Raw genomic sequence first — 18,157 nt, 5'->3', positions numbered from 1 at the left:
CTGGGACACATGTTCAGGTCAATTATCTCAGGTGAATGATCTTAAAAATGGAAATATGAGGATCATTTCAAATAAAGTACTGTAAGAGATGACGGTCATTTCCTCCGTCCGTGCTCTTTTCTTTTATATGATGGTTTTCTGGGCGTCATTTACTGTTAACTGCACTCATCCGTGTTTTCTTCTTAAATAAATACAGGTTCAGGTTTGTTACTGGTCACCAGACCTCACACTTTCTGCACAATACAGTAACTATGAAATATTCTGTGTGTGTAAATAAAAATACTGACGCAGCCATCTTGACTGTAGGCGATCTTTGATGAACGTGATCTCGTGAAGTATCGCGAGGGCAGCAACATGAACAGGTGCATTGTGGGGAGCCGTCTCTGACGCTGCTGTGTTTATTTCTTCACATTGAACGCCAATTTTCCGCTCTATCGGTGCAAAAATGATCAACAAAGTCGACGTTGTATAAGTTATTGATTTAAAAGGATCATTTTAAACCCACTGACGTCAGGACGGGCTGTAAAATGGAGGCTGGTGAAGGTAAAATGCGACTTTATCGAGCTAACGCAGCTTTAGGAGATGATGCTAACGCCGGATAACGCAGAATTTAATGTTAATTTAACGTTCATTTAATATTGCAGGTTTTTTCAGCTAGTAGCTGTTATGTTGTGAATGAAATATGAGTCAGGGCGAAGAGCTGAGCGAAACGGCAGCAGAGGGATTTTAATCTGAGAATAAAAATAATATTTACTTTCCTTTCCACCTTAAAAACCTACATGAGCAAAGATGGCAAATAGCAATAATCTTGATCCCCTCATTTTCTTTTACTAAGGACAAACATTTAGTTAGTTCCTAATCATTAAAGTTGTTTCAGTCAGGCATCTCTAATGTGTTTTCTGTGTTTTACATTTAAAAGTGAAATTCTTTGTCTTTGGACTGTTGGCTGCACAAATAAAAGTGTGATTATTACGAAAACTTTTACATTAATCAGTTAAGAGAAACTCCTCATTTCCCCTCATCATTTGTTATGAAATTATCCTGCAACAGTAAACTGAGCTAACTGTCCTGGGGCTGTCAGTGGTCCTCTGCTCCTCAGCATCATCATGGCATCTCCTCTTCCTCCTCCAGGTGTCAGCAGTGCCACGCCCACGGAGGAGATGAACGGTGCCGGAAACTTGATGGATTTCCTGGACGAGCCTTTTCCTGACGTGGGCACGTACGAAGACTTCCACACCATCGACTGGCTGAGGGAGAAATCCAGAGACACTGACCGCCACCGCAAGGTACACGTTCACATGCATCTGTTTTTATTATTGTTTCTTATTTAGCAGTTGTTGTCGCCCATCTGTTATAAACCTGATGAGAAAAGCTCAGTCACAGTTTGTTCACTCATCTGGGCAGTGAAGGTAAGTGGGAAGTGCTGGGATCCCCAGTTCAGGTTATTTAAAGTGTGGATGCATGAGGTCCTTATCCAGGAGGCTCACCTAAAAACATCAACACGAGTGAAAGTGTCCGCTGTATATTTAGAATATTGTCTCACTTTACATTGCCGTCAGACAGACCTTTGTGATGGGGAGCTGAGGCTGTTCTCTGTCTCTCATCTCTCTTCAAAGCCACCGGACTCCATTGACAAAAACACTAATTTTACCTCACAGAACACTCGAGCTGTTAGTTTACTGCTTCCTCGATTTATGAGCTAACAAGTTAGTTTGGATCTGGAAGAACTATTTAGAATGACAAAGTCACACAATAAAACATAAATAAAAAGCAGAGGTTCTGTGAGGTTTAATTTCTGTTTTTGTTAATGAAGTCTGGTGGCTTTGAAGAGAGCAAAGAGAAGGAGAGTGCACATTCAAACTAATGTTTTTTAGGCAGCCCTCAGTAAAACACTGACTATGGATTTATATATATTAAACAGATATAGTATATCCTCGGATTCTCAGCTAGTCTGTTGCAAACTATGTGAATGAAAACCTCTGTGTTTGCCTACCAGATCACCAGTAAGAGTAAAGAGTCCATCTGGGAGCTGATCAAGAGCCTGCTGGACGCCTGGTCGGGATGGGTGGTGATGCTGCTCATCGGACTGCTGTCAGGTCAGCCAGAGGAGGAAGAACTGATGCTGTTCAGCAGCAGTAATGGAGACGAATAACGTGACAAAAACAAGAGTGAGAGGAGAAAGATTAGAGACAAAGGGGACAGACATGCAGACAATAACATGCAAAGACAGAGATTAGATTAGATTAGATTGTCCACACACTTTAATGCACCTTAATGTTAAAATAAGTGCTTATATGATGTCATCATCATGACAATAGTAACAACTATAAGTAATAATGTTACAATGAAAGGAATATTATATATAGTAAAATAGAGTAATAAGTAGTAGGTATTACAATAATTACAGTGTAATGTATTTATCAGCGTCAGAGAGGGATGAGCCGAAGCTGTAGCTCTAAAACACCGTGAACCAGTAAAACACCAAACCTTTGTCACCTGCTTTGTGCAGGTACGCTGGCCGGGGTGATCGACCTGGCGGTGGACTGGATGACGGACCTGAAGGAGGGGGTGTGCCTGTCTGCCTTCTGGTACAGCCACGAGCAGTGCTGCTGGACGTCCAACGAGACCACGTTCGACGACCGAGACAAGTGTCCGCAGTGGCAGAAGTGGGCCGAGCTGATGACCGGCCACGCTGAGGTCAGAGCGCGTCCGGCTAACGTCTCTCACTTCAGGTGTCTGAGTCTTGTTGTCTGACTGCCGGCTTTGACTCTCAGGGAGCCGGCGTGTACGTGCTGAACTACTTCCTGTACATCCTGTGGGCGCTGCTGTTCTCCTTCCTGGCGGTGTCTCTGGTGCGAGTGTTCGCCCCGTACGCCTGCGGCTCAGGAATCCCCGAGGTGAGGCAAACGCTGACGTTAAACACATCGCAGTCGGGTCTCTATAAAGACCGATCAGATTAGAGCTGCTGCCACCTGGTGGACAGGTGAGCTAATGCTAGTTTTTAGCCTCGGAGGCTAACGCTACAGAGCTAGCTTAGCATCTGTCTAAAGGAAGGTGGCTCTCTTTAATCTGGTTACATTGCCATGGTAACGGACACTGAGGACACGGGCAACTCGTCACACGGCGAAACGTATGGAGCTGTGGCATCTCGTCGTCGCGGTAACCGACAGCATCCAGCTGGTGATGCCTCAGCGTTTATAACTCGTTATTCTAACGTGGTGTCTTTTTTATTTCTGTAAAATGTGATTTATTTAGCTTCTTTGTTGATCTTCATTAACTTCATTATTGCTTAATTTCAATACTTCATTAAGTAAACATTGATTCAGCAGACATGCACACACGATCACTGACGACACTCACATACATCACCGTCTGGGGTTTCGTGCAGATCAAGACGATCCTCAGCGGCTTCATCATCCGCGGCTACCTGGGCAAATGGACCCTGCTGATCAAGACGGTCACCCTGGTGCTGGCGGTGTCGTCGGGTCTCAGCCTGGGGAAGGAGGGCCCCCTGGTCCACGTGGCCTGCTGCTGCGGGAACCTCTTCTGCAGCCTCTTCTCCAAGTACAGCAAGAACGAGGGCAAGCGGCGAGAGGTCAGTGCACATGTGACAGCGATCGGTTTGTGCTCGCTTTAAGGTGAATCTCTAGAGAAACCCTGTGAATGTCTTGGTGTCAGTGACTGTGACCTCTGACCTGTCAGGTGCTGTCTGCTGCAGCGGCGGCGGGGGTGTCGGTGGCCTTTGGGGCGCCGATCGGAGGCGTCCTGTTCAGCCTGGAGGAGGTCGGTGTGCGCAGCGTCCTGTCTGTGTGAGTCTTTGTTGTTTTCCCTCTGGTGTTTCCTGACTTGTCCCTCCCGGCTGCCGCAGGTCAGCTATTACTTCCCTCTGAAGACTCTGTGGCGTTCGTTCTTCGCCGCCCTGGTCGCCGCCTTCACGCTGCGCTCCATCAACCCGTTCGGCAACAGCCGCCTGGTGCTGTTCTACGTGGAGTACCACACGCCGTGGTACATGGCCGAGCTGGTCCCCTTCATCCTGCTGGGCGTGTTCGGCGGCCTCTGGGGGACGCTCTTTATCCGGGCCAACATCGCCTGGTGCCGGCGGAGGAAGACCACGCAGCTGGGGAAGTACCCGGTCCTGGAGGTCATCGCCGTGACGGGCATCACCGCCGTGCTGGCGTACCCCAACCCGTACACCCGCCGCAGCACCAGCGAGCTCATCTCCGAGCTCTTCAACGACTGCGGCGCGCTGGAGTCGTCTCAGCTCTGCGATTACATCAATAACCCCAACATGAGTCGGCCGGTGGACGACATCCCGGACCGGCCGGCGGGACCCGGGGTCTACAACGCCCTGTGGCAGCTCGCCCTCGCCCTCATCTTCAAGATCGTCATCACCATCTTCACCTTCGGCATGAAGGTCAGAACGAGGAGGATGACGAGAGAATCTAATGTTCTTCCTTTCAGGGTGCACAGTTAAGGTGGAGCTGCACCGGCTCACCTGGCGCCACCTGTCCTCTTAACGGGTCTGTCTCCGCCTCCTCCAGATCCCGTCGGGTCTCTTCATCCCCAGCATGGCGGTCGGCGCCATCGCAGGTCGGATCGTCGGGATCGCCGTGGAGCAGATGGCGTACCACCACCACGACTGGATCATCTTCAAGAACTGGTGCCGGCCCGGCGCAGACTGCGTCACACCTGGACTCTACGCCATGGTGGGCGCCGCCGCCTGTCTGGGTGAGAGGACGCGGCTCGCGGCGTTCACACGAGAGATGAGTTGTGTTTTCTCTTCCTGTAATAAACCAGTTGTGATTGCGTCCCCTCAGGCGGCGTGACCAGGATGACCGTGTCCCTGGTGGTCATCATGTTCGAGCTGACTGGCGGTTTGGAGTACATCGTCCCCCTGATGGCGGCCGCCGTCACCAGCAAGTGGGTGGCGGACGCCTTCGGGAAGGAGGGCATCTACGAGTCTCACATCCAGCTCAACGGCTACCCTTACCTGGACGTCAGGGACGAGTTCACCCACCGCACCCTGGCGACGGACGTGATGCGGCCCCGCAGGAACGACCCCCCGCTGGCCGTCCTCACTCAGGACGCCACCACGGTGGAGGACGTGGAGACGCTGATCAAAGACACCGATTACAACGGCTTCCCGGTGGTCGTGTCCAGAGAGTCGGAGAGGCTCATCGGCTTCGTTCAGCGCCGTGACCTCACCCTCGCCATCAGTAAGTGGCACCAACCGGTTCAGGGCTGTTTTACCCTTAAAGGACAACTCCTCATTTTAATTTTTAAACCAGGGCCCTGTTTTTAACACATGAATGACTGGTAGGGGCTAAAAGTGTTGGAACTGGTCCAATAGATCACCTGATCACAGTAGGTCCACTAAAAGAGCTTGTTTGATCCACTGACAGGCTCAGAGTGTTATTCTAAGTGTGTGACAGCATCATGGAAAGGATCCCTACAGAGAGAGACCTGGAAGATCCTTTTGGTTTAACCACAAACAGCACACACACCAGACTACATTCACTAAAACAGGGATTTTAGAGAACAGGACACAGGAGCTGCTGCCTGGATCGGTTAGTATTTTTTGAGTTTTTGTGTTGAGGGGTTCGTTTATTAATTGGAATTTTAATCGTTTAACTTATTACTAATTTAACAATTAATCTAATATCTATCAGTGGATCAAACAAGCTCTTTTAGTGGACCTACTGTGATCAGGTGCAGTTGTCCCAAAGGATCACGTTGCAGCCATTGCAGCCCGTTTGGTGGCTGCTGGCTGAGGTGATCTACTGGACCAGTTCCAACACTTTTACTACCTACCAGTCACTCACACACCAGGATGTGTAGAAACACGGGGCTCAGGTTTAAAGATGCAGGAATTATAATAAGACTCAAACACATCATTAGATTAGTAAAATCGCCCCCCGTCTGTCCACAGAAACCGCCCGTCAGAAGCAGGACGGCGTGGTGAGCAGCTCGGTGGTCTACTTCACCGAGGATGCGCCGCAGCTGCCGGCCAGCAACCCGCAGCCGCTGAAGCTGCGGCGCATCCTGAACCTGAGCCCGTTCACCGTCACCGACCACACGCCCATGGAGACGGTGGTGGACATCTTCCGCAAGCTGGGCCTCCGCCAGTGCCTGGTCACCAGGAGCGGGTAAGAACCAGTCACACACATTTCCTCATCTATCAAGTCCAGAGACTCAGTAAACCACCAGTGAAGAAAAGACAGTATGTAAACAACTGTAAACATTTACACCTCATTTATATTTATTAAACTGTTAAACTGTGGGGAAAAACTGTTTATAAGAGAAAACCAGCAAATCCTCACGTTTCAGAATCAAGAACCAGGCGTTAGTTTCTTGATCCATGTCCCAAATGATTGATTAATTCCTGAAATGATTGATTAATTCCTGAAATGATTGATTAATTCCTGAAATGATTGTCTTTTGAGGTGTAAGAGCTCCATCTGCTGGGCAAATGATGTTATCTGGTAAACAATAAACTGGATAGATAAGTTTGATCAGTGGGACGTGACGGAGAATTAATCTGCTTTTCAAAGGACAGAAATTAGATTTAGCATCACAGAAGGGAAAAAGGAGGAAGCTGGTGATGTTCTAACGCGTCCCTGAAGCTCATTTCTCTCCGTCTTGTCCGCCCAGGCGTCTCCTGGGCATCATCACCAAGAAGGACGTTCTGCGGCACATGGCTCAGATGATGAACCAGGACCCCGAGTCCATCATGTTCAACTAGCAAGGCCGAGCGACCAGCTTTACTCCTCCCACCGTGTAAATAGGTCAAACTGGCACCTCGCTGCCGCCACCCCAACCTGTGAAACGTCCCGCCCTGTAGCGACCGCCGCCGCGCCGCTCCACGTATTTTCAGAGTAACTGTGCTTCTTCTTCAGTGTACAGATTTGTCAATTTAGCATTTCAAACCTCAAGAAGATTCATCATCATCATCATCATCATCGTCGTCGTCGTGGTGTTTGGCTTAATGTTCAGAGACTGAACGCAGAGCAGACCGGGACGTCCTGACAGGTTGGAGGAAATTAATCAATGCTGATGATCTCTTAGAGCGAAGAAGATAATGTCAGGAAAATAAAAAAAAACAGACAGTTTGGAGGCGACTGGGGAAACAAAAAGGTGTGTTTGAAACCAGGAGGGAAACTGATGAGAAGAGAAAACCCTAAAAAACATACAGAGCTTAACAACTGTCTCAGACCAGCTGTCATCAAAAGGAGAAAACACAAATATTTTAGAAATCTGTCAACAACTTGTTTCAAATTAAACATTGTGTTATTATTTATCAGGCAAACAAACTGGAACAACTAAATAGTCCTCCTTCACCTAAAATCCCTGATTCCTCCTTTCCATCGTCTCTTTTGTTATTGAGCTCCAAATAGTTCCCAGCTGTTCCCACAGACTTGTTTAGGATTAAATTAGTGTGCGATCTATTTTTTAATTCAATAAATCCCAGATCTGTTCGATAGGATTCAAGTCTGGACTCTGACTTGTCCAGTCCATCAGTTCCTCTACTCCAGATTCCTTTTCCATCATTTCAGATCCATCATTGTGATTAAAGAGCTGCACATACTGGAGGGTTAACCATCACAGGAACTAAAGAAATAATCTGGTGATCAGCAATACTGTTAATTTAGGGCAGGGGAGGCAAACACCTTCCACTGGGTGGAGGTCTGACACATCTGTTAAACTCCGTTTTTGTTTAAACTTACTGATGGTTTTTTTCGGCCCAAATTCTTGTAAAAGTACGTTTGCAAGCACGAAACTTGCAACTCAGACTAATCAGGCTGAAAACCAAACATTCAAAAGGAAGATTAAAGGTCACAACTGTGTTTCAAACACCCCTTTTTCAGCGACACTGTTCTGTAACACCACACGTCTGCTGGAGGTTTAGAAATCCTTCAGTGTGGGAGGGCTTGTGAGGAAACATTTGCTGCTGGCACATAAATGGGACTCCTGACGTTCTCTTCTAAACTGTCTGACACTGGTTTTATTTGTGCACTTTGTGTTTGGGCCAACACTTGTTTTGTGTTTGTTGACATGTTGCTGCCATATTTATATTAATGCTGCCTGTGTTCTCGTCCAGTTTCACGCGTCAGCGGCGCCGTCGAAGCTCGTTTCTGCCACTGACCTGAAGCTGAAACACTAAATGTTGTTTTTACCGTCGCGGTTTGGCATCAGAAGACGTTCTCGTTACGTTTTTGGTGTCTGGTGTTGATTTTAAACTGTGTCAAAAGGTCTCGAAGAGCCTTCAAATGTGAGCGATGACAGCGAATCAGTGGAAAAAGTCAGGAGAGAGAACATCAATCAATCAATAATCTTCTAATAATCAGCCACTTTACCACTTTGGCCAAAATGTGGAGAGAAAATCTTCATAAAAGGAGCAAAGTTGGTCCTAAATGTCAGATTTTTCTCTCCCAGCCAAAACTATTAACACTGTAATCACAAAATGTTTAATTTGTGATTAAATGTGTTGATAAAAATGTATTAAAGCAAAACTCAGTACTTATTTTTTAATCACTCAATTATTTTCTTGCAAGAAAACATTTAGTTCTTCACGTGAATCAGACATAAAGTTAACATAAAGGTACTTTAAAAACACTAATGCAGCGTAAATGAAACTAAAATTAAACTAAAAAGAGGAAATAAGCTACACTTTACCGGTTTAACATTTCTCAGCTGATTAATCGGCGGCACAATAAGCTCCTGGAAACTGACGAAGAGGAGAAAATAATGGAGGAAGACCTAAAATAATAATTGTTTCACCTCCTTCGGTATTTTCCTGTAGTGAAAATGAACTTTGGCGTTAATTAAAAACTGGAAACTTGGATGTTTGTCTAAAACAGAAACGTTTGTCGGCGTCGAAGCGAACGATGGTTTTGTTTTTAAATGCCAACAGAATGTACTTTAGAATAACTGTTTGTACAGAGTGAAGATTTATTGTGAACATTTTTTATTTAATTTAAACACTAATGTTGAGCCCTGGTTACTGTTTGTTTGGACCTCTGAATATTTATCAGATGCATTACTCGTACAGGAAACACATATTTGCACTTTTTTTTTTAATTTGTAAATGAAGTGACTGAAAATTAAACTTTCAGATGGTGAAAAAAGTCAGTTTGCTTCTTTTTTTAATTACTAAGAACCTCAAACATGCGACCGTTTGATACCAAACACAAACAAAGACCTTTATTGAGAGAATATCTGCAACAAAAACATAATTTAATTCTTGTACTTTTTATCAAACAAACAGGAGGAACTAGTGCATCTGTCAGGGACTATTTCCAGCGGCGGATGAACCCACGTTTGGTGCTCTAGTCTATTTGTGGCAGCAAACATGGAGCTCCGTGGCTCAGAGGAAGGAGGTAAATCAGGCAGAGATACACACACACACACACACACGACTCGTTAGGAGGAACATTTAGCTGTTTGGAGTCTGAAGATGAAGATGAAAACAGAATATCAGCAGTTTAACACCATCGCTGGAGCCGTTTCAGGTAGTTTTAGATCATACACAAAGTCAGAAAGCCAAATCTAAACTTCTACGTCATCAAACATGGAACTCGCAGCCATATTCACAAGAAAAGTCTAGTTCACAAACTACAAACTGCTGCTGATTATAAAGAAAACACTTCCTCCTCCTCTTCCTCCTCACGCTTTGGCCGTCCCCTCCTCCTCCTCCTCCTCCTTGCTGGCTCTCTCCAGGTCAGAGTAATACTCCAGTGCCCGTCGCACCGGCTCCAGGATGTGTCGCTGCACGTTTGGCAATTTTTCCAACAGTTATTTCATGAAATATGACAGTTTGGATTTTGCTGCCTCACTTCTGTCTTTGCTCTCCTACATTTTGGGACTCTGAGGGAACCAAAATTGCCCTGAAACGTTATTTTCTGTAAACATTTGAACTCTTACTAACCATTTGAAAAAATGGTTCAAAAAATCCTTGAAACAGACTGCAGTGGCTGCAACATGATCCTTGGCAACTGCAGCTCTCTGCAAACACACCAGACTCCATTCACAAAAACACTAATTTTAACTCGCATGACAGAGGAGTTTGTCTATTGCTGCCTCGATCAGTTAGTTAGTTTTTCTGTTGTTGCTTGACTTTAACATGTCATTTTGAATCCAATACAAGATTTATGTAACACATAAAAACAAAAAAGCAAACAGCAGTAGTCCGACACAATCTGTGTTCTTGGAGGTAAAATTCCTGTTTTTGTAAATGGAGTCTGGTGTGTTTGCACAGAGCGATATAACGACTGTTTGTGGTTAAACCAAAAAGAGGTCCACTAAAAGTGCTTGTTTGATCCACTGACAGGCTCAGAGTGTTATTCTAAGTGTGTGGCAGCATCATGAAAGGATCCCTACAGAGAGAGACCTGGAAGATCCTTTTGGTTTAACCACAAACAGCACACACACCAGACTACATTCACTAAAACAGGGATTTTACCTAAGCGTTTCCAGTCTTCTGAGGCCTCAATCAGTTTGTTTATTTGTGTTATTGTGTGACTTTGGTGTTTTAAAGGTTTAGCTCAAATCCAACACTATTTGTGTCGCACACACTAACACAAAAAGATTCTCGATTGAGGCGTCGGTAAACGAGCAACTCCACTGTCCCAAGCAGTGGTAAAATTACCGTTTTTATCAATGGAGTCTGGTGGCTTTGAAGACTCAACAGGTAGATAGAAAAAAACTTAAGTAATCTGTATAAAAACAGTGAATTTACTTTAATTTAGCAAGAATCAGGTGGAGTCTTCTGCCTAAACTGTATCACAGAGCACCTAGCAGGGCTGAGACTTTACCTCCAGACAGGGGAACATCTTGGTGAGCTCGGTGAAGAGCGGCAGGAGGACGAATCGGATGAAGTTGGTCTGAGAGGACGGTTTGGACACTTTGTCACGGTCCATGAAAGGAGTCACTGGAAGCCCTTTGAGTTTCTCTGTGTCACTCTGCACAACAAGAACAAAGACTCTTATATCAAAGGTTTGATTCCAGTTTTCTGTCATTATTGGAAGATATTCAGTTGTCAGGACTTGGCTGCCATTTTGATGCTATGATATTAAACAGTGCGGTTAACTTCCTCATGTTGACCGCGTGTCCTCAGCGTTAGCGAGCAGCTGTTTCCGGTCATTTCCTGCATATCGATCGATCGGTAAACTGAGAGTAAGAACCTGGTTGAAGAACTCCTGCAGCAGGCAGTCCAGCCAGGGCTCGGCCACCGCCATCGGCCTCGCCTCGTTGGAGATGTCGCTCACCTTCACCATGATCTTCATCAGCTGGAAACAGGAATCAGAGTAAGACCATTATTCCAATCCTACTTAGTGTTTAATTGATAGATTAGCCACACTGTTCTTTGTAGACCAAAATAAAAGGAAAAAGATGATATTTGGTGTTGTTTTGCTGTTTTAATGAAGACTAGCTGAAGGGTTTAATCAGATTGCCTCATAAAAAAGGAATCAAAAAGCCTAAAAGTAAGAGAAAACCGTTTTCTTTACCACTTCCTTGTGGTCCTTGTTGGAGAAGTCGAACACCGGCTGCAAGGATTTGAACTTGTTGAGAATTTCGTTGTGTCTCGCCATGTCGGTGGCCAGAATACACCTGGAAAAAAAGATTTATTCTTGAGGGTTTTAAACTGAACACACGACACAACACCAACACGGAGAACGTGAGCTGAAGTCTTACTTGATCATTCCTCCTCGGATGTGTTTGTACTGCTCGCACGTCAGGTTTTTTAGGATGTTGCATTCTGGCTGCATTTAAGAAAGTATCAGGGTGTCATCAAGAGCATAATGATCAATACATGAACTCTGTTTGTTCTGTGTCATTGACGTATTTTGAGTTTTTTCTGATCTCTAATTATATTACTAAGCGGGAACAATTGGTAGATCCCTGTGGCGTCCCACAGGGATCCATACTTGGACCCCTTTTGTTCCTCATTCACAAGTGGCCTGATCTTTATTCATGTTTCTACTGTTTTTTGCTGATGATATTATGCTGTTTCACTTAAACACGTACTTATGAATTAATTTAAAACTCGGTGGCTTAAATTAAACAATTTTAAATGCTAGTAAATTTGAGTTTGAGCCAGAAACAGACATTATTTTGATTTTTTTTTTTGCCTTTTCATTGGGAATAACTTTATCTACAAGACTGAAAGTGTCTGAAAAATGTAGTTCATTCAATCAATCGGCTTTATCAATAACATCAGAGTTGTTGGTGCTGCCACTTTTACACAAATCTTATCACAATCTGTAATTATTCTGCCTATTTCCAATCATGTTTTCTCCAGTACAATTGTTTTTTGAATCCTTTAATGCATCATGTTTTTTGTACCTTGGACAAGATGCTGAAGGCGACGGCACAGTGGTGGTTTTCCAGAGGCGAAATGTCGTTGTAGCGAAGAGCCAAGTCGGTCTGAGCGTTGATCTGTGTGAAATATCGGCAGAGAAACGATAGAAAGTAACGAACAACGCGATCATGAGACGAACAGATCAAAGCCACAAGCAGGACGGCAGCGAGGTGACCTGGTAGACGTTGTTGTAGCCGGGGTGGTCGAGGTCGTGGCACAGAGCCGAAGTCAACATGATCAACAGGTCCATCCTGGATAATTTACTCCTGAGGTCCGTCAGCCAGATCAGCCCGTACATCTGCAGATCGAGACCCCAACAAACACCGGGAGCAGGATTTAAGGAGATCTGGTATTTTTAAACCTTCCCTACAGAGGCAGAACTGTAAAATCCCTTTTGTTTAACCATAAACAGCTGTTATATCGCTCTCTATCGAACACACCAGACTCCATTGGAAAAAAAAGTAATTTTACCTCGCAGAACACAGGAGTTGTTGGTCTGCCACTGGCTCAGTTGGTTAGCTTGTTTGTGTTATGGTATGTTCCACAAATATTGTGTTGCATCTGAATTAACCATTTGAAACAAAAAAAACACTCAATTAACACAAACAAACCAACTGATAGAGGCAGCAATAGACCAGCAACTTTCATTTAAAATGACCGATTTTGTTAATGGAGTCTGGCTGTTCTTTCATCTCTGAAATAAATGTAGTGGAGTAATTGCAATAACTCCCTTTGAAATGACGACTGCTGTTGAAGTACATGTAAATGAGCTAATGCACTTGAAAATATACCTTTAAGTTTAAGTTTGAAAGAGTTTAAGAGAGTTTGAGGCAGTTTAAGGGAGTTTCAGACAGTTTGTGGTTGTATCCTACTGCAGTAAGAAACCAAATTCGGGGGAAAAGGTTTAGATCATGCTAGAATTGTAGAGTAACTTCATTTTGCTGACTAAAATAAAGAAAACAATTCCAGGAATAATTTCCTCCTCTAAACACATATGTTTAATTTCCTGGACACTTCCCCCCGTTATTGGCCGTAATGGACTCTTCCCTGCCGCTCGTACCATCTGGGTGACGCAGAAGCAGTGCTGGAAGTTGTGGAAGGGGATGTTGTTGTAGTGGCAGTAGACCTCGAACAGGAAGTTCTGCAGGACGTCCAGCTCGATGTGGAACGCCGTCAGGAAGTCCAGGTCGGTGAACATCACCTGGAGAAGCACCAGCATCTCCGCCTCCTCCCACTGCCTGCTCACGGCGCCACACACAGGTGGGACAGTTTAAGGTACTTTGAGACAGTTTAAGGTACTTTGAGACAGTTTGAGACAGAGTAAGGGATTTTGAGAGTTTCTGGGAGTTTGAAAGAGTTTAAAGGGAGTTTGAGACAGTTTAAGAAAGTTTGAGACAATTTAAGGTACTTTGACAGTTTCAGACAGTTTAAGGTACTTTGAGATAGTTTAAGACAGTTAAAGAGTTTAAGGTACTCTGAGACAATTAAAGACAGTTTAAGGTACTCTGAGACAATTAAAGACAGTTTAAGGTACTTTGAGACGGTTTAAGACAGTTTAAGGTACTTTGAGACGGTTTAAGACAGTTTAAGGTACTTTGAGACGGTTTAAGACAGTTTAAGGTACTTTGAGACAGTTAAAGACAGTTTAAGGTACTTTGAGACAGTTTAAGACAGTTTAAGGTACTTTGAGATGGTTTAAGACAGTTAAAGAGTTGAAGGTACTCTGAGACAATTAAAGACAGTTTAAGGTACTTTGAGACAGTTAAAGACAGTTTAAGGTACTTTGAGACGGTTTAAGACAGTTTAAGGTACTTTGAGACGGTTTAAGACAGTTTAAGGTACTTTGAGACAGTTAAAGACAGTTTAAGGTACTTTGAGACAGTTTAAGACAGTTTAAGGTACTTTGAGATGGTTTAAGACAGTTTAAGCCTGCTGAGAATGTGCCAGTTCTGCTCCCTTAGTCTGGGGCTAAGTACAGTGTGAGCTGCCCTTCAGGTGCTTGAACTGAAGTATAACAGAGCCCAGAGCGGAGCCCTGGGGCGCTCCATCGCTCCGGTCCTTTTGATAAACGTGACATCGGCCAGCTGAGAGCAGGATCACGTGGTCTGAGTCGGTCGGTAAAGGGTTTTTGTACTCACCAGTTGTCAAAAATGGGAGTTTTCAGATGCTCTCGGACTTCATCTGTCACCTGCAGTGAACTACGGCAACACAGAGAAGACACAAAAGTGCTTTTAGCTTTTAGCACTTAGCTGTTTGTGTTGTTTCGATCACTTATTGGCTTTATTTACGACGTCCCAGACCTTCAGCAGGTGAAAATCAACATCAGTTTTACCTGATCTATAAACACTGAAATGTTAAAAATAATGAGCGGGAAATCGGACAAGGAGGTCACCCCATGTTCAGGAACTTCCGACGGACTTGTTGGCGCTCCTCCTTCAAGCTCAGCTGAGACGTCCTCGGTTTTGGGGGGAACTTGGAGAGCTGATGGTCTCGGTCTTCCTTGAATAGACCCATCCAGCTCAGGTGCTCCACACTCTGCCAGAGAGGAACATTAAGCTGTTATCACTGGGAATGTTTTTTACTTAAAGAGTTTCAGAGAGCTAGAGACAGAGTACGGGGCTTTGACACAGTTTAAGAGAGTTTGAGACAGTTTAAGAGAGTTTGAGACAGCTTAAGACGGTTTGAGACAGCTTAAGACAGTTTGAGACAGCTTAAGACAGTTTGAGGCAGCTTAAGAGAGTTTGAGACAGTTTAAGACAGTTTGAGACAGCTTAAGACAGTTTGAGGCAGCTTAAGAGAGTTTGAGACAGTTTAAGACAGTTTGAGACAGTTTAAGACAGTTTGAGGCAGTTTAAGAGAGTTTGAGACAGTTTAAGACAGTTTGAGGCAGCTTAAGACAGTTTGAGACAGTTTAAGACAGTTTGAGGCAGCTTAAGAGAGTTTGAGACAGCTTAAGACAGTTTGAGGCAGCTTAAGAGAGTTTGAGACAGTTTAAGACAGTTTGAGGCAGCTTAAGACAGTTTGAGACAGTTTAAGACAGTTTGAGACAGTTTAAGGGAGTTTGAGACAGTTTAAGGGAGTTTGACCTATCCGATTCAGGGGCCCCACACTCTGAGGAACAGTAAACTATTATCACTGGGAATGTTTTTTACTTATTATTATTCATTCTAGTTTTGCGCTGCGTTTAGCTTCCAGTACTTTCGACACTTATAAGTGAATCTTGTTTTGGTGTTGCTGCTCCTTCACATTAAAAGCATTCATCTGGCACAACTGTGGGAGGCTTTTGTTGTGAAGGAGCCACAAATTCAGGTGTGTTTGCATGAGTTTGTGCTGCAGCTCTGCAGGTACGAACCTCCAGCTTCCTCTTAAAAGACTCTACTTGGCTCTTGAGCTCGCAGATGATGTCCGGAGTCTTCCCCATGTCTTCGATGACTTTGGTCTCCAGGCGGTGCAGCCTGAAGTCGGAGACGGCAAATAACGGTAAGTCCTTTTCATCCACACGCTCAAGTAAATCACCTTTCCCAGGATCGCACTCACCTGTACTCCATGTTGCTCAGCTCTGCTGGCATCCTGACACCTGCAAGACCAGAATAAGATCAGGACATCTGAAAAGATCTGAACCAGAATAAACTCAGGCTCAACGTTGGTTCAACCAAATGTTTGGGAGGGTTTAAGGGAGTTCTAAAGGGTTTAAGGGAGTTATAAAGGGTTTAAGGGAGTTGTAAAGGGTTTAAGGGAGTTATAAAGGGTTTAAAACACTTTGGGAGGGTTTAAGGGAGTTCTAAAGGGTTTAAGGGAGTTGTAAAGGGTTTAAAACAGTTTGGGAGGGTTTAAGGGAGTTGTAAAGGGTTTAAGGGAGTTCTAAAGGGTTTAAGGGAGTTGTAAAGGGTTTAAAACAGTTTGGGAGGGTTTAAGGGAGTTCTAAAGGGTTTAAGGGAGTTATAAAGGGTTTAAAACACTTTGGGAGGGTTTAAGGGAGTTCTAAAGGGTTTAAGGGAGTTGTAAAGGGTTTAAAACAGTTTGGGAGGGTTTAAGGGAGTTGTAAAGGGTTTAAGGGAGTTCTAAAGGGTTTAAGGGAGTTTTAAAGGGTTTAAAACAGTTTGGGAGGGTTTAAGGGAGTTCTAAAGGGTTTAAGGGAGTTATAAAGGGTTTAAAACACTTTGGGAGGGTTTAAGGGAGTTGTAAAGGGTTTAAGGGAGTTGTAAAGGGTTTAAGGGAGTTGTAAAGGGTTTAAAACAGTTTGGGAGGGTTTAAGGGAGTTCTAAAGGGTTTAAGGGAGTTTGGCATCCTCACGCCTGTAGGAAGTCCCCATGTCTGAACCAAAACAACCCCAGACCTTCCCTTTCTTGTCTGATCAGCAGGCAGTTTAAGGTTTAGAACTGATCGCAGTTTCACTTAAACTCACGTGTTATTAAAACGTTTTCAGGATGTTTAACATTCCTGCAGAAAGGAGCACTGAAACCTCTGTTCAGAAATAAGGGGTTTTACTCCCAAAAGGTGACCCTGATGTCAGGTGACCCTGATGTCAGGTGACCCTGATGTCGGCGCTCACTCTGCTGGTCCGACGCCACCACCTCCAGCCGGTAGTACGAGTCCTGGCTGTTGGCCTCCAGCTGGGGGGAGATGTTCACCACGCTGCCGTCGGTGCTGTACATCTTCAGGATGTGGTGAGGCCCGGCCTCGGCCGCCGCCCGGAACAGATCTGTCAGAGGGAAGGGAGAGGTTAAGGGACATTAGGAGAGGTTAAGGGACATTAGGAGAGGTTAAGGGACATTAGGAGAGGTTAAGGGACATTGGGAGAGTTTAAGGGGCACTGGGAGAGTTTAAGGGATATTAGGAGAGTTTACGGGACACTGGGAGAGTTTAAGGGACATTAAGAGAGTTTAAGGGACATTGGGAGAGTTTAAGGGACATTAGGAGAGTTTAAGGGACACTGGGAGAGTTTAAGGGACATTAGGAGAGTTTAAGGGACATTGGGAGAGTTTAAGGGACATTAGGAGAGTTTAAGAGCGGTTGGGAAGGTTTAGATTAAAGTTACAATTTGAGAGAGTTTAAGGGATTTTGTGACAGTTTCAGGTAGTTTAAGGCAGTTTGAGAGATTTTAAGGCAGTTTGAGACAGTTTAAGGTAGTTTGATACAGTTAAAGGCAGTTTGAGACAGTTTAAGGTAGTTTGAGGCAGTTTAAGGTAGTTTAAGGGGTTTTGCAGTGAAACCCTTAGTCAGCAGGCTAGTCGTCCGGTCAAAGGGAGCTGCTGCCTCACTCGTCTCGTCAGGAGGTGACAGGAGCGTCGAGAAGCCCTTAAACCTGAGGACCTGTCAGAGCCACATGGAGGTCAGGGCCTCTCCCGGAGTCCATGAGGCCAGTAAACGCACCGCGGCGCTGCACCTGAAACACTCACCCCCCCTCGGCCCCCCCAGGTGGCGGTTCGGGCTCTCCTACCTTTGACGTCTGCGGCCGAGCAGTCGGCGCCGAGCTCGGCCTGCTCCAGCCTCCCGTTCACCATGAAGTGGATGGTTTTCGCCGCCATGCCGGATGAGACCTGCTCCACTAATCAGAATGAGACCTCTTGACACCGACGCCTGGATCTGTGGAGGGTCACCTGCTGCTGACAGAGAGCCCGCCCACCCCCGCTCCACTCCAGGACCCGGTCCTTCAGGTACAAGTACCTGGAGACTGCAGCGTGCTCACAGTGAGGTCAGCCTTCACAATAAAAGCTTCTTTATTTCTCACAGTTCACAACACAGGTGAGCTTTTAAAATGCTCATTTATCCCAGTCTCATTGGTCCCAGTCCTGGTCC

At 45.1% G+C, this 18,157-nt stretch overlaps 2 protein-coding genes across 2 annotated transcripts; one reads left to right on the top strand and one right to left on the bottom strand.

Moving 5' to 3' along the window:
* Positions 1-381: 381 nt before the first annotated feature.
* On the top strand, positions 382-9,125 carry LOC139223823 (H(+)/Cl(-) exchange transporter 4-like). Its single transcript, XM_070855830.1, has 12 exons — positions 382-543; positions 1,132-1,286; positions 1,997-2,096; positions 2,510-2,697; positions 2,775-2,897; positions 3,389-3,595; positions 3,703-3,783; positions 3,869-4,414; positions 4,542-4,728; positions 4,818-5,216; positions 5,930-6,146; positions 6,652-9,125. The coding sequence occupies exons 1-12, from the start codon at positions 528-530 to the stop codon at positions 6,740-6,742; spliced, it is 2,310 nt and encodes a 769-aa protein (XP_070711931.1). The 5' UTR covers positions 382-527; the 3' UTR covers positions 6,743-9,125.
* Positions 9,126-9,663: 538 nt separating this feature from the next.
* On the bottom strand, positions 9,664-17,886 carry LOC139223929 (high affinity cGMP-specific 3',5'-cyclic phosphodiesterase 9A-like). Its single transcript, XM_070855934.1, has 14 exons — positions 17,799-17,886; positions 16,911-17,060; positions 15,896-15,935; positions 15,711-15,813; positions 14,751-14,893; positions 14,497-14,556; positions 13,419-13,596; positions 12,534-12,656; positions 12,343-12,435; positions 11,692-11,759; positions 11,505-11,607; positions 11,181-11,285; positions 10,812-10,958; positions 9,664-9,765 (listed from the first exon to the last, which is right to left on the bottom strand). The coding sequence occupies exons 1-14, from the start codon at positions 17,884-17,886 to the stop codon at positions 9,664-9,666; spliced, it is 1,503 nt and encodes a 500-aa protein (XP_070712035.1).
* Positions 17,887-18,157: the final 271 nt, after the last annotated feature.

This window comes from Pempheris klunzingeri, chromosome 24, assembly GCF_042242105.1.
Source record: "Pempheris klunzingeri isolate RE-2024b chromosome 24, fPemKlu1.hap1, whole genome shotgun sequence".
NCBI lineage: Eukaryota > Metazoa > Chordata > Actinopteri > Acropomatiformes > Pempheridae > Pempheris > Pempheris klunzingeri.
This window is presented reverse-complemented; position numbering and strand designations above follow the sequence as displayed.

Excerpts from the sequence above, each read along its gene's own strand:
- LOC139223823 (XM_070855830.1), top strand. Across the intron at positions 4,415-4,541 it reads TCTTCACCTTCGGCATGAAG|ATCCCGTCGGGTCTCTTCAT; the intron begins GTCAGAACGAGG and ends CGCCTCCTCCAG. Across the intron at positions 5,217-5,929 it reads TGACCTCACCCTCGCCATCA|AAACCGCCCGTCAGAAGCAG; the intron begins GTAAGTGGCACC and ends GTCTGTCCACAG.
- LOC139223929 (XM_070855934.1), bottom strand. The coding sequence starts at position 17,886 with ATGGCGGCGAAAACCATCCACTTCATGGTGAACGGGAGGCTGGAGCAG. Across the intron at positions 14,894-15,710 it reads CTTTTAAGAGGAAGCTGGAG|AGTGTGGAGCACCTGAGCTG; the intron begins GTTCGTACCTGC and ends CCTCTCTGGCAG. Across the intron at positions 11,760-12,342 it reads CCTTCAGCATCTTGTCCAAG|CCAGAATGCAACATCCTAAA; the intron begins GTACAAAAAACA and ends TCTTAAATGCAG.